A 15,918-nucleotide genomic window follows, 5' to 3' on the forward strand; every position below is an offset into this window, starting at 1 on the left:
TAACAGATGCTAAAATGGTGATCAGTGAATTGATATAGTACTTAGTCCTTGCTCTCAGGGATGGCTAGACACAGGAAGACCTGGCCTGGCAGTTCGGTCTGGACTGTTCCCATGGGGCACAAGTTCAAGACTGATTTGCATATGGCTGGGTCCAAACTGGGTGGCGTAGTGAGCAAAAGAACAATGGAGGAGAATGTTTACATTGTCAGCATTCCGCCCATCATTTGTTTGCTGAAACACTTTTCGCCCTAAGTAGGATGGGTATGCCCAGACGTGGGTCCCCTGCTCACTGTGCCACTGGATTCAAGCTAGCCTGGCTTAAGACGGGTGACATACCCTGAAACCGGTCCCAGGATGCTTATTTCCGGTCCAGGGAGGACCTGGTCTGGCAGTTCGGTCTGGACTGTTCCCATGGGGCACAGGGTCAAGAGTGATTTGCATATGGCTGGGTCCAAACTGGGGTGGTGTAGTGGGCAAAAGAACGATTGATTTAACCCAGATCTTTTGACTGGGGGAGAATGTTTGCATTGTCAGCATTCCGTCCATCATTTGTTTGCTGAAACACTAGACACAGGAAGAGGCATGACAAATGCATGCCACGGGCAAATGGGGAGAAAGAATAGGAGAGCGATAATGGAGCAAGTAAATGGGAAGCCAATGGGGAGGCTGAAGCCCACAAAGTATATACAACATGCCTTTAAGAGACAAGTAAGCGCTGCCTAGCTGAGATCTAAAAAGGAGTCAAAGGCAGATCTCCAAACTGAGGATTCAAATTTGGAAGGGAAAGGTAGAATATTGTAAGAAAGTAGTAAGGCTTAAATTAATTGGCTGTTAGATATAGAGAGATTCAAAGATAGAAGATAAAATTGGTATATTTTGAAAAGTCAAGGAACACAAGAATAGTGTTAGAAGAATAAAGACACAAATACTGGTAAATCAACAACAGTCTTAGATTATTAGAGTGTAATCATGAGAATCAGGGAGTTAATTAAAGTTCTTCATTATCTAGTATAAGTTTTTTTGTGGTAAGATAAGCTATGTGTGACGCTCAGTTGCAATAGTCGAGTAATTGTTTTTAGTGACCTTTCTTCTTTCTGAGCAGATTTTGATGTGGCAAATAAAGACTCTAAATAGTCCATTTACATTCTATAGTACACAAACTAAGTGGTATATGGGTGCCAACACACACCAGGACCATTCTAGTAACTACAAAATCTGGCGACAACAAACTCCCCTCCCCCGCCTTCCCCTGTCTTGCTGACTCATGAAATAATTGAGAAGCTCAAAAAAGAGGATCTCTCTCCCTTTGCTACACAGACACAATCTGTTTCAGGGATACTTCACAACCATGGCTGGGTTCAGGGCCTATCCCAAGGTTTGGAGATCAATGCATTTGACATCCATTCTCCCAACGCCTCTCTTGCGGAGGGTAGAGACACACAATACCTGCTCTGATTCTCACCCACCCAATTGTTTATATGAGCTTCCACTTGCAGCAAAAAGGTGTGTACGGTACTTTAGTGTACATCAGCAATGATGTAACTGATGATGTCCTGTTTCTTTTCTGGCATGGTATTTGTGAGGTCACAAAGAGCATCAGTGTTGCTTTTATTGCATGGGACAGTGGAATTTGAGGGTTTTAAGTCATAGAACATAACAATCAAGATACTCACAGACATGTAATGCAGATGTAAGGCAGGAAAATTAATTTATTTTTTTCCATCTCTCAAAAATGTATTCTAAGGGGCATTGTGGTTGAGAAATAGAGAAAACGCTAAAAGTACATGAACTGGCCAGAGACTGAATTATGGTGGGTGTGATAAACATGATTAGTTAAATTGCTTTTTAGTGTTCCTTTTGTAACCTCTACTATAACATTCCTTAACGTACATGTTTTCAATTGTTTAGCTTTTTTTGGAAAGTCTAATTTTTAGAGTTCATTTTTAAAATGTTTGTTAACTAGTTCAGTGATTTGTTCAAATATTTAATTTTAGAGACAAACAATGTAAGGCTTCAAGCTGGATTGACAATGCTTGAATGGCAAATATTCCAGAAAGCACTGAATAGATTCACACAAATCTTGTGTTCACTCCAAAGTTGGTTTAAACATTTCCTATAGTTTGGGCTGTAGCAGCGAGCTCAAGTAACGTGCGGTTTTCATGCGCATACACTCAATATTGATTTCATTTAACGCATGAACCTCTTATACAATCTGCACCACTCCGCTTTGATTAATGTACCTTGCTGAACTACTGTAAAAGTCTAATCCTAGGTCTCCCATACTCATTATTTCAGCCCATTCATGAAATTCTTACCCTTCCCCCCTGTACTATGCATTTCGCTGTCTCCCTCTTCTCCAAGTCAAAAACACAAACTCTAAGTTTACCGCGGGCCTTCTTCAAATTGTTAAAACTATTACTAAAGTGCAACCAGTAATAACCACTCCAACCCTCCTCCTTGTACTTACCATCCAAGTACATTTATCAGTGACCACCCCTCTTTTGGGTCCAAATTATACTGTGTATCATCTAAGTTCAGATAATTCTCCCCATATGCTCCACATTACTGGATTGCGCTAACTCTGATCATCAAGCCTATCGCACTTTGGAAAACGTACACATTAGCATTGGCGATCTGCCTCATCCTTAAGGAAGCTACATTTAGTCCCACCAGCCCCTGTACCCAGGAGGATAATTAGAACACGCTCCCTGTTGACTCACTGGACCACTGATTGAACTGTAGAGTCTTATTGTAATATCATAGATCATGCATCTTGGTTAATGCTACCATCTGTAATATACTATACACTATTTTCTGTACAATATTTGTGCCACAGTTGCTCTAATAAACAGATTCAAACAGAATACATTTTTCCAAAAACGTACAAGTTTAATCATATATAAATTACACTGACCATCTTTCTTATGGCTGCATTTGAATGGTTTGCTGCAGTAGAAATTAACTCCAATGATTCTGAAAAACAAATCACAAACGAAACATTTATGACACTAAAACACACACACTTCAAATATTTATTGTAAATTAATTGAGACTGCCAATGGCACTCAAAGTATTTAATTTGTGGACCCCGGCTTACCTTTTCTAAACATTTTAAATCTTCCCACTACTCATGTAGATTGCACATCTATGTAGCCATATCATCACTGAAGTACAAGGTGTATGCAATATAATGCAATATAGTGCAACTGAAAATGCCCCTCTATGCATCTGTTCTCTATGTTGCTGAGTCTGTTTTATCATGTTGTTTCTGAGGAAATGGTAATAAGTGAAAACATACTGGAAATAAAACTTTTGCAAGACTCAGACTGCCAATACCTTGGCTGTACATAAATGCCTCCCTCGAAAAATATAAATATGTCTAATGCCACCACTAGGCACTTGCCCAAAAATATGCCGGGATGGTTTGTTAGAAAATGAGGAAACCCACCCATAACATATGTGAAAAAGAAATTTGGCTGGATATGGTAAATAAATTGGTATGTCTGGGAGTATTTATGTAATGTCAAGATGTTGACAGTCTATATTTATCATTATTTGGTCTGTGTTTTTGTAAAAGATACTTTTGTAGTTTATCTTTTCACATGGTACCGAGCACTACACCCAATATTTGGTCCACTGTTTTTCCCCTGGAAGCACTGAAAACGCAACTCCATAGAAATCTATCAGATGATGGCCAGACATTCAGCTAATGAGTCTGGTCTCCATTTCTGTCTGATGGAAAGCTAATCAGGTTAGGTCTCTCACGTTCATTTATCAACTGGCTATACTGGTAGGCCTTCAACGGTATCTGTTCAGATGGTTTCCTCCTAGCAAAGTGTCTGTAGAAATCATTAATGTTAAAGTTCTCTCCATGTATACAAAAAATTAATTTTCTCTCTCTCCTTTCCTCAACTAATGCAATTTGGGATAGCGGTGGCTCCTCACCCTTGCCTTCCTGCTAACAGCAAAAAAAGATGACACACCACCTTTACGAGGAGCAGCAGGTTTCCTTAGAATAACCTACATGGGGAATAACCTACATGGGGACACAAAGCTAAGACCAATATTCAGGGGCAGCCGGTATGGCTTGCAGGTCAGGGGGGCAGGTGCGGGGGCCACGGAGTGTGTCACGGGGGTGGGGGGTTCGCAGGGGATGTCGCGCTGGCGGGGTTTAGAATTTTTTTTTTTTAAATCCTCGAGGCCGGGTCCCGCGTCGTCTGTGCTCCTATTCTCCTGAGTCCGCTTCCAGGAACCAGCAATGCAGCATTGTGATTGGTCTGAGCGCTGTGACACGGTGCAATGCAGCCTGCATGGAGAACAGGTAAGTGTGCATGACTGCTTTGGGCGGCCCGCGAGGACCAACCAACCAGTCAATGCACACTTGATTGGGCAAACCACACCGCCCCTGCCCTGCTCTGTGAGCAGAACATCCCTGCCCGCAAAGGAAAAATAACATGATAATAACTGAAAGTTAATATCATGATATGTTTCCTCTTCTCACACTGCTTGAAAGCAGTAGGGCGACGCTCCTCCGCCATAGCGGAGGAGCCGCCACTGCCAATATTCATTCTCTGTTGGAGTCACGTGGACCGAAACCATGGTTTAGACAAGGGAGAGGGCAAGCGTAAAAGTCCAATTTACCGAATTTCTTTGTTCAATTAAACTGGAGGTGATTTATGCTAAGTAGGTGTAGTAAGGAAATCTATTTATTGAATGCAGCCGTTATGATGTAGCTTCCCATGTCATGGAATGTTGCCATCTGAATGTACAGTTGGTGTCTGTCTTTCTTCTGGGAGCTGTACAGATGTGCAGTCAATAAACATGGTGTGCCTCTACTTCCCCGCCTCTGCGTAGTCACTACAGAATGCATTACTAATTAAACAGGAAATTCAGATCTAAATCACATTAGCCATATTGAATACTTTTTTTAGTCAGACCAACAGTTCCACCAGACCTCTGTCTATACTGGGCTTTGTTGCATTAAGTTACCCTTAGAGTATTTCCTCCACATTTACTTTACTTCTACTTGAGCTGACCATGCATGTCAATGCAATCATCATTGTTCATTTTTTTATTTCACTGTTGTGGCTGTTTAAGGTCTGATTTAATAAGTAGACAAAAAACAAATTTTTGATCACCCCCTTATGAACTTTGCTATTTATTGAATTGGATGAAATTTGCACGTAAAAGACCATGATACACAAATGCATTGTTTGAAGAGAGTTTCCTATAAAGAAAAAGTTGAAATTCAAAAATATCACGTGGCAAGAAGACGTACTTAAAGAATCTTTCCTGTCTGGAGAAACCTCTGGAAGTTTCTTTACGTAGTCTTTCAGCAGCATTTCATAGCGGGGAATTCTTTGCACAGGCTCAAGCATATGATGCTGTAATGTCAGGTTCCCACACACGTCATCCTTCTGTATGGAAAAAAAACTACTTAAGTTATTTCTGTCGTTTTGGGAGCGTACTCATTCAACAGTTCAACCACATTTAGTACTTTATTAAAATTGGAAGGTGCTTTACACCTGCCAATCAATGGTGGTGACAGTGGCAAGATGTTAGGTCTGGAAGCTATTCTTCGAAAGATCTCACCTACATGTATGATTGCAGAAGTTATATACCAAAGAAACTTCACCTGTGATTGTCGTTTAAACCACTCTACGGTTGACGACATTGAGGCACGGTATACCCTTTTTAAAAAAAACTCTCAGACTACTTTGAGAATGGGAAATTTTTGTACAGTTTAAAATTTCACATCATGCCGTAGTAAACAACTTTACTTTGATTTGCAGTTTCTAACTGTTATGATTATTTAATCAATAGAAACATATGTTCCAGCAGTAAACACAGCACAGGAACGTGAAACATTATGATGAAATAAATCATTAATACAATAATGATTTCAATTAGTCAGGGTATTAAACTTGTTTAGTTTCTACATGCCTGGAGCATGAACAACATGTAGTCACTTATTTTGTGAATGCTGTGTGTCACTATATTAGAAAGTGGTGTGTAGACACACCACTGGCTTCGTCAAACATAAATGAGTCTGCATAGCTGAGCAGAGCATACTAGGTTTCATACCTATTAAGAAGAACAGCAAACACATACTGAAGTTCACAATTTTCTCAGTTAGAAGCCCAAAGAAGACTGGATATTACGAGAATATACAATGATATGCCGTTGAGTGTAAGGCAGATGCTTATACAAACTCAATGACTAAATTGCATATCGTAATTAATGCAAACATGAATGGAACAGAGCCAAAAGCTAATGTTTGACAAATGTTCCTTTCATGTACTGAAAAGACAGAGAAAAGTGCATTAAAGTTGAAATTAGCTAGCAGAGTAAACACTGTTAAATAGTGAAAGTATAGATTGAGTCGCAACCGGTGCTATGGTAATATGTGATGTTGCCGATTAAGTTGCTTTTCAATCCATTTATGGTGCATAAAAATGAAACATATGGTTATTAAAAGCTTTTCATTATGATTTCTCATTTTCATTTACATAGAAGACCTAATAGCAGCAGATGTTAGGAACAATCTCCTATCCCTTCTTTCCAGAAGTGCTGCAATATTCATCCTCATTTTATTGTCAAGCTGTTATCCATTGCTTCAAATAAATCCTTTTTGGATCTTTTTAATGCTTGAACAAGTCAAGAAAGAGCCAAGATACAAAGACATCTATGTGTAACAATTTAGGGAAGTCTCTGAATTTTGTTGTCCTTTCTGTCCCTTTTCAGCATGAAAATATCCAAGAAAAATGTAACTGAACTAGTATGTTAAAGAACATAAGGATTTTCATTCACTGTGTTTAAAGAATATGTAAGGATATACGCCAGCATAGATACACCATTTTGTGCATATTTTATCCATACCCAGACTCCCCAGTACAGCAGAAGTTATTCCTCTCAGTAGGACTAAGGCCAAGAACTCACATTCAAGGAAGGTTCTTTGCATGGAGCTGAACAACATCTATTAAAGAATAGCGTACCTGGATATTCTGAATGACATCCTTAAATGGCGAGGACCTCTGCATCCATGTGTTGACCATGTCCATGGCTCTGTCAAAGTTCTTCACATACTCGCCGTACATCTTCAAAAATGGGGCAAGTTTCTGAAGGATATCTCCTATGCGGGGATTTGTATTCCTTTGGGATGAAAAACAAACCGTTGAACAAAATTATGCAACACAAATTAATATAGCCACATGTTAGAACTGGGATCTTTGGTTGGCAGAGGCATGCACCCTGTCCAAGAAGGAACCACCAGTCTAGTCAGGGTAAGCTAGATACACTAAATGATAACTTGTGCTCACCCTATGGCAGCTTGGCACAGAGCAGTCAGGCTTATCTAAAGAGGCAATGAGTAAAGTACTTGTGCAACACATACACAGTAACACAATGAGAACACCACAAAATTACTCCACACAGGGTTAGAAGAATAGATCATATTTTTATGAGTAAAACAAGACCAAAATGACAAAGAATCCAATAAGTAGTACCGGAGTTATTAATTTTTAAAGATAAAATCAAAATCTAGTGCTTAGATTCAAATAGCGTTTAGGGGCTCCTTGTTGTCGAGCTGGGCCGGGCTAAACCCAAAGTTTAGGCCGACAACGATTGAGGGCAGGTGTCACCATCAAAGGCTTGATGCGTCAGTTCCGATCCGCTTCATCGACGAACCCTTTTATGATGCAGGCACTGCATCAGTGTCCAGCCACACAGCCCGTCGAAATGATGTCGCTGAACGGCTCATACATCGGTGTCGAAGGGCAATGATCGGCACAAAGGTGTCACTGTGTCAATTATTATGGTTCTGGACAGCAGAAATCACCTTTCAAGGTCCCAGGACTAGATTGGCAGCACTTGGCAGGGCAGGACTCACAGATGGCAGAGTCCAGATTGCTGCTGCAGAGTTGAAGGAAGTCTTTGATGGACCTGAGACTTTAAAACAGGGCGCAAACCAGCAGGCCACTGGAGTCGCTCTGGGTTCAAATGAGATGGGTCCAGTCCTTGTTCTCAGCAGGGCAGAGATCAGCAGGCAGAAACGTAGCTCAGCAAAGCAGAAAGGAGTTCTTCCAGAGCAGCAGTCAAGCAGGGTTGCACTCCTTGCATTACAGCAGTCTTTACTCCATGTAGAGTTTTTCACAGGCCCAGTAGTGTACTGTCTTGGAAGGGTCAGAGCCCCAGTACTTACACCCAGTTTTGCCGTTGAAGTGCAGGTGACTTCAAAGAAGCATTTTTGAAGTGCACACAGGCCCTGCCCTGGCTCAATACTATCAGTAAGGGGGAATCAACCCTTTGCGTGGGAAATAACACTGCCTATTCTGGTGAAAGAGTCAGACCCCTTCCCCCCTCTTCCTGCACAGGAAGAGCTATCAGAATGTCGAGGAGTTCTCTGTCACACCTACCCTTACTGTATTCATGGTTGCCTAGTGGGAATACACAAAGTGTAGCTGTCATCCACCCCAGACGTATATTGGAGACAGACTACAAGCACACAGAGCAGTAGAAACAGAGAAATGTCCACCTTCTAAAAGTGGCATTTCTAAAATAATAATTTTAAATCCAATTTTACCTTTAAAGATGATTTATCATATCCATTCCAAAGATATAAACATGATGCAGCTACTCCTTTCTGATCAGGAAATATGCATTAAAAGTGTTTTAAAGAATTTCCAGTGTTAACCTATGAGAGGAGCAGGCCTCACATTAGTGAAAAACTAATGTGGGTGTTTGCCAATACCAGGACATGCAAAACTTAAAAGTACATGCCTTACCTTTTACTTACACAGCACCCTGCCCTATGGGCTACCTGGGGCCTTCCCTAGGGGTGACTTATGTGTAATAAAAGGGGAGTTTGAGGCTGCTTAAGGAGCTTTCAATGCCAAGTCGAAGTGGCAGTAAATTCCACATACAGGCCCTGCGACGGCAGGCCTGAGGCAAGTTTGAAAGAATACTTTTGTGGGTGGCACAATCAGTGCTACAGGCCCATTAGTAGCATTTCATTTACAGCCCCTGGGTATATACTACACCACTTTACAGGGGACTTACAAGTAAATTAATTATGCCAAACAGATGTAAACCCATTATACCATGTTTAGAGGTCAGAGCACATGCACTTTAGCACTGGACAGCAGTGGTAAAGTGCTCAGAGATGTCAAACCAACAAAAAGAAAGTCAGAAAAAGAGGAGGAGAAAGGCAAAAAGTTTGGGATGACCCTTCACAGATGGCCATTTTCCAACACCACATTTTGAACAAAATATAATATTTCTGATTTAAGTATTTTAGAGGGTGCCCATTAGTTCTCAATAGTTTGCACCAGATACTCTTCTGTAGTTTTGATGGCAGATACCTGAAAGCCATTTTGTGGAAAACATGAGCATTAAATTATATATTTCATTATTCTGCAAATGGATGGTGGAAAGTTATTAATTCAGACTACTTACGTAGACATGAGACATTTTTCAATAGGCAAAAAAGGTTTTATAAAATATGTTGAGCAACAAAGCAAACAATAAACGCTTTTTAAAGGTAGGGCAGGCAAGATATTGGTCTTGTAATATATGTCCACAACTGTGAAGGAGTGTGTCAGTCATAAAAGTTTTATTGTTTAAAAAATATAATAATTGCAATCATTGTGAATAAAGACAAACACATCAATAAAAAAGTTCCAATACGATCAGATATGACCCTCAAACACAATAACAAAAAAGCATCTTTACACACCAAACTGATTATCACAAGAGTTAAAAAAGCAGTTTCAGATTTCATTAACTTGAATTAATATATTCTTCTCCTAAGTCAATGACAGTAAAGTAACTGATAACCACACAGAAACAAATACAAGTTAAAGATGTTACTTTTTTGGAGTGCTTGCTTTCAATTTTTTATTATAAAGAATTTAGCAAAACAATACCTGAGCTGAGTATTGTCCCCATTCAGACACATATCCAATGCACTGGTAGAACGTTTTAAAATAAGCCTTATCAATGGCGGCACAAAGTGACTACTTTGTGGCAAATGCAGATTAAATTAGACTGATCATCTCTGTCACTCTAACAGTCTACAAGCACCATCCTCAATGTTGACTCTGACTATATGTTAATAAAGCAGGCTCATGCCCCACATCCTGAAATGGGTGCCACAAGAGAAGTTCTTCTCTTGCAGCAGCCAATCAAATAACTAAAATACACTGTACCAACTATGAGATCGCAAATCAAAAAGCGATGACAGGAGAAAAAGCTACCTTGTCCAATCGACTTCCTTTTTTTACTTTTTAATTTTTGTATTCCCAAATGGTACAGATATACAACACTTTTTAAGCAAACTATTTTTTAACATTTACATTTAAAAAAATACTGAGCAAATTTACATCGAACCCACGAAAGCATGATTTCTGAGCGAAGTTCTACTTTCATGCCATGTTTGGTGTAAAGTGGTTTGGGTTGTAGGCATAAGCACAATTTCCTGTTTCCGCACATGTCTAGAAAAAAACTAAGGTAGGAGGCAGAACACTCAGCACCCAAACTTTGGAATACTTCACTGCCAGAACAGAAATACCAATTTACAATACTAAAAAAGAAATCTGAGGAAATAAAAGTTAAAGAATACCTATGACTGCTCAGATATCCCCAATTCCCTCAATTTTCCTCGACCCTCACGGCCATGTGCTAGAGGTTATGTGCATCACTGCTCTCTACTCTGGTCCCCTGTGATTACTCTTGGAAAGTCATGCCAAGTATTCTTAGCACTCAAATCGACCATGAGGGCCTGCAGCTCTTTACAAATGTATGAGTATTTAGAACATTGGAATGTTGAGAGCTCCACTGAAAACAAAGAGATTACGGGCTTATAATGGCTGGTAGAGGCCTTCTGCTCCCGCAGTCCAAAGTGTGTCTTTCTGTTTCTCCCTTTTAAATTTAGAATATTCTACCCTCAACCTTTAACAACTGGTTTAACACTGGGGAGCAGGCTACAATATAGATACCCAAAGCTTATGCTGGAGCCTCAACAGTCCTGAAGGTCAAGGACGCACTTCAGGTAGATGAGAAAAATAAAATAAATTAGCCTTTTCACTACTTGTCAGAACTTCTAAATTGTCTGAAATGAAGCACCCTCAGAAATTCACTAATCTCCCAGCATGCACACTATATCCCACTGACAAGCTCGAAACAAGGCAGAAAACGTAATTAATTGTTTAAATAATAAATCTGTCTCTGGGTGATCATCTCACATTAAAAAATTCTATAGTGAAAGATGATAATCTTTAAAGTTAGACATTCAGGTAGTGTCCATGTTTTTATTTAGTATGATAAAAAATCATTATGGCAATTTCGCTTGTACATAAAGAACCTAGGAAGTAGCAACATGACAGATCGATTTAGTAAACACCGTAGATGAGTACTGCAGAGCAACATAATTATGTGGTGCAATATTGTGATCTATTGTAAATGAAAACAGGTACGAACACAACAGACCAGAACGTAGTTCAGAGTTAATAAACCACTTTTAATTAACCTACATTTAGCAGCCACTTCTATCTTGAGCTAACACACGTTTGATAATAACAAACATGAGAAGGACATTGTTCTTGTAGACAGAATCAAAAACAGACTGTAAATTGGAACACGGGCACCCGTACAGTGACTGGCTTCTGTCCACTGAACACAAAGAAGGTCTCCGTTTAGATTAAATATTGACTCTAATCGGGTCAAGTTGCCTGGACTCTAATTGTGGTCCTGAGGACTTCGAAATAACTTCTCTTCACTCTGGACTACGTAAAGGTAGTCTTGTCACAGTAATAGCAGGGTGCACAATCCTTAAATTGTACTGACTGACACCCAGACATAGAAGTACCCATTATTCAGCGTACTGGTGAAAAGCCATATCTTTATGGCATTTCAATGAGAAACAAGCACTGGTAAATTCAATAGGCCAGGTCTTGGAAAACTGTGCGATAGCTCGATCTTTTTATCTTTTTATTGGAAGCATATGTCACAAAAAGAAAAAGACAAATCCTAACATGTATATGAGGTAGCATTTTACATTTAAAAAAACAGCATTCACTGATGTGGCAGATTAATTCAATATATATATTCTTTTAACAATCTTTCAGGTGTGCCATGCATTTTGCTATTATTTGTGGCGAAGACGAGAATAAATCACTACATAACAAAGTACTCATATCACAGGCCATTGCAATGTTACTTAAACACTTCATAACTTTAAAAATGAAATGAAAAATAAATGACCATGTAACTGGAAACTCAAATGCAGGTATAATAAATAGTTAGTATTTAAAGTTATTATACTGGGAAAAAAAACACAATTTTACTCACCTTTCTCATTGACGACAGAAAACATTTATTTTTAGTGGACGTGAGCAATGTGCACAAGCTTTCTGTAGTCACTCAAAATTAAGGGAGCCCATTTGTAGGCTAGGGTGGGTGAAAGCAAAATGAGGATTACAATTGAACAGACCAATGTATGAAGCCCTCTGGCCAAAAAGAACTTCTAAGTATGTATATTATGTTTTAATTTTTCGAAAAAACAATAATTTGAGGAAACAACAATACCTATCTCAACGTCCTGCCCTAGATATGGCTAAGCAGAGCAAACACGTTTATGGTTGATATTATTTTTCTCTTAACCACCTCCTGTGACTTTTTTTTTTCTTTCAAGTTGAGTGTGCAACATATGCTTATCAATCATAAATCAGCAGTTTGCTATTGTGCTCGCAGTGGTCGGGAAATAAACATACAGATTCTAATACATAAAATACCATTTACCCGAAGCATTGACCATGTATGCTGTTTTTTTACCGTTTCAGCATCTAGCCACTAGGTGGCAGACGTATGCAAAACAAATTCACAACGCCATTAACTGCAAAATCAGTATTACAAATAAATTAGTATTCGTATAGTTCATATGACCAGATGAATCTAGCATTTAATCCGGATTCTGTGCGCCTCCCCATTCTTTCTTCTGAAACCCTTTTATTTCTCTTTCATCTATTTTCGTTTCTTCCCACGGTAACGTTTTTCAGTTCTAGGCATACACTTCACTTTTCTCAGCTTGTTCTTGTGTGTTGTCTCACTTTGGGTCGTTTACCTTCACCTCGTCATTCCAATTTTTAGTCTGCTAGCAAATTAATTCCACCAGATTGCCCAGTGCAGGCTCTTGTCAGCAAATGTTATGTTATATTATGTTATTGCAATTTATAGCACGCACAGCTACTCAAGGAGTGTCCCAGCGCGAACTAAGTGGGGGAGAAGAAGAGTACCGTTTAGATGAAGAGAAAAGTTTTCATTCTTTTTCTGAAGAGCGTAGGGTCCTGGGTACTACGAAGGTCCAGAGGCAGCAAATTCCATGCAGAGGCTGCCTTAAAAGCAAGAGAACTTCCGCCTAATACCGCCAAGTGAGCAGTTCCCACACCTCCTTTCTCTATAAATTTCGACATTCTCCCTACTTCCTGCAGGTTGTTGAATTAGTCAGCCCATGAGGTTCCTTAAATCTCCTAGACCTATTTATTCAATCCTCACTTCAAAGTTATGCATTCACACACGCTTGCAATTTCCACAGTTCCTACTTATGTCTCTAGTATACTTTCAGCCACCAGCTCCCTCCACTTTGAGTGTCAATATCTGTGAACGTTGCTCACATCCGCTTAAACACTGGTCTTTTCTTTTCAGTGACAAAGCTGCTTTAAAAAGTGTTTTTTGTTTAAATGTAATTATTTAGTATATTAATTTTCAATACCAGCTATTATTTTGCCATTACTTTGGGTGCCCCGTTAGATTGCGTTTACTTAACATTATTGCTGCCTGGGACTTGAGGGCTTGGTTATGTTGCATTTATTCTCGTCTCCTTCACAATAATAACACTAAGAATACCAATAATAAAAATACTTTTCATGGCACAGCTGAAAAATTTATTATTTAAAAATATCACTCCTGAAACTGCCACATCGTTGCATGATTTTTAAAGATTTAAAGCTTGCAGTGCAGGCATATGACAGCGACGTTTAGGTTTCTGGTGTTTTTGGTAGCATATACCTGCAATAAACAATACATAAGAATTAACCATTACACAGCCAGTTCTACTGACTATAGCAATGATTGCTAAATTATAGTTCAGACAACCTTTGCTGGCCAAGCGATTACAAAAAAACCAAGCATCTGCAATGCAATCAGTCTCACCTTTGGGACCTTATATGTATTTTTAGCTATGCAGCACATTAGCCTGGGTGCTGAAATATCTATTGTTCTTTGACATGGAGGGAAAGTAAGCACCAAACTGTATGACACTCTAGATATGGGAACACACGGAGAGAAATATTGCCTTTCAGCGGGAAATGGTATAGTCCAAAGCTCTGATTTAAATATAAAATTAGGGCCTTTGGTTGTCATATCACTGAAAATATAAGATTTGAAAAAATTATTGTCTACGGGTGCTCATGAAAGACAATTTCTATTGACTGTAATCTAAAGAATGCTAAAGGGATTCTGGTATTTAACTGACCTATGCTGGTCGTTTTCTACCAAGAAAGTTAAATAGAGGCAGTTGCCAAAAAAATAAAAAAAAATAAAGTCCCTCAGCAGAAAGCAATTCTGGTATTTTACTGACCTCTACTGGTCGTTTTCCATCAAGACAGTTAAATAGAGGCAGTTGAACAGGAAAGAAAAGTCCCTAAGCGGAAGCAGACAAGTCCTAGGGCTAAACTTTAGAGCCCACAAAGTACATACAAACATAAGTATAAGTATATACTAAAGTATATATAAGAGGTCTCGAATGCTCGACCCAAAAAAGAAAGCGGCTTGTGGCAGCTATGCACATTTTCACACGGCCTATAAGGACAGCAGCTCAGTCCCTTCCTCAAGTCAGCCACAGAAATCTAAATCAGAGACAGCCGTTGGTTAACTTGTGGGATTTGGCCTCTGTGTTTCTCTGGTGAGTAAATGGTCATTCAATAGGAGGTTAAAAGTATGAGCAATTGCTTGAATAAACACAGGTATTTTGTTATGCATGAACTCAGATGGTGAAGGCGCGAGCCTGCTTGAATATGCAGTCTCATTCTGCACAAAGCAGAACCTTGGAAAGTTAAAATATGCTGATTACTTACTGTAATCTTTATTACCCCGATCACCCTTAGCCACCACGTGACTGAACAAAAACCAAAGCAAATTCTCCCTCCCTTCCTCCAAATCATACCCACACAGGAGGAGGAGCCGAGCTGATTGACTAGATCAACCGAACCACTGCTCAAAGGAAAGCTACAAGGAAGAATGACAAACTCAACACCCAAAGCCCTTCATGATAGAGACAGCAGGAATGCTCCAAGTACAGAGACAAGACACCCAGAAGAGTGACTGACTAAAGAGGGGGCAGCAATGTGAACACCACCAGGAGGCAGCACCCTACAACCCCATCAGAGCTGACGGCACACCTCACAGGCCCAGATAGCAGTAAAGCCAAACAAGGTGCGGCAACTGACAGAGCCAAGGAGAGACATCCCAAAGACAGCAATGCATTTAGCAACACGGAACTAAAGAGGCAGACACATGCACGAGTACACAGTGCTGTATGCCCCCCTCCCCCAGTGAAAACACCAAATGAGAGCTGCCAAGTGAGGCACGACAGTAGTCCAGCGGATAATAACCCTGACCATAGGTTAAGGCCATGCAGAGACCACCAGCCCAGCGCCAAGTAATAGAACACCTAGAGCAAAAAGTGAAATTACAGGGCACTCCAGTGAAGCTGACCCAGAAACACTACAGCCAGTCATAGCGAGCAAGGATTAAGGGGAGCAGGCCTTGATAGCTGAGTCAGCCAAAGGAAACAACTCGATAACCCTCCATGCCAACGGGAACCTCCCATCAGGACAGCCATTGGCCCCTGTACACCAAGCCATG

At 39.9% G+C, this 15,918-nt stretch overlaps 1 protein-coding gene across 1 annotated transcript in view; it reads right to left on the reverse strand.

The window, feature by feature from the left end:
• FGD3 (FYVE, RhoGEF and PH domain containing 3) overlaps positions 1 to 15,918 on the reverse strand; it is a 555,238-nt gene that overhangs the window by 104,446 nt on the left and 434,874 nt on the right. Inside the window, exons 7-9 of the mRNA XM_085624596.1 lie at positions 6,996 to 7,152; positions 5,279 to 5,417; positions 2,915 to 2,973 (exon numbers count right to left, since the gene is read on the reverse strand). Of these exons, the coding sequence (XP_085480722.1) occupies positions 2,915 to 2,973; positions 5,279 to 5,417; positions 6,996 to 7,152 (355 nt within the window). The remainder of the gene's footprint in view (positions 1 to 2,914; positions 2,974 to 5,278; positions 5,418 to 6,995; positions 7,153 to 15,918) is intronic.

This window comes from Triturus cristatus, chromosome 9, assembly GCF_964204655.1.
Source record: "Triturus cristatus chromosome 9, aTriCri1.1, whole genome shotgun sequence".
NCBI classification, from domain to species: domain Eukaryota; kingdom Metazoa; phylum Chordata; class Amphibia; order Caudata; family Salamandridae; genus Triturus; species Triturus cristatus.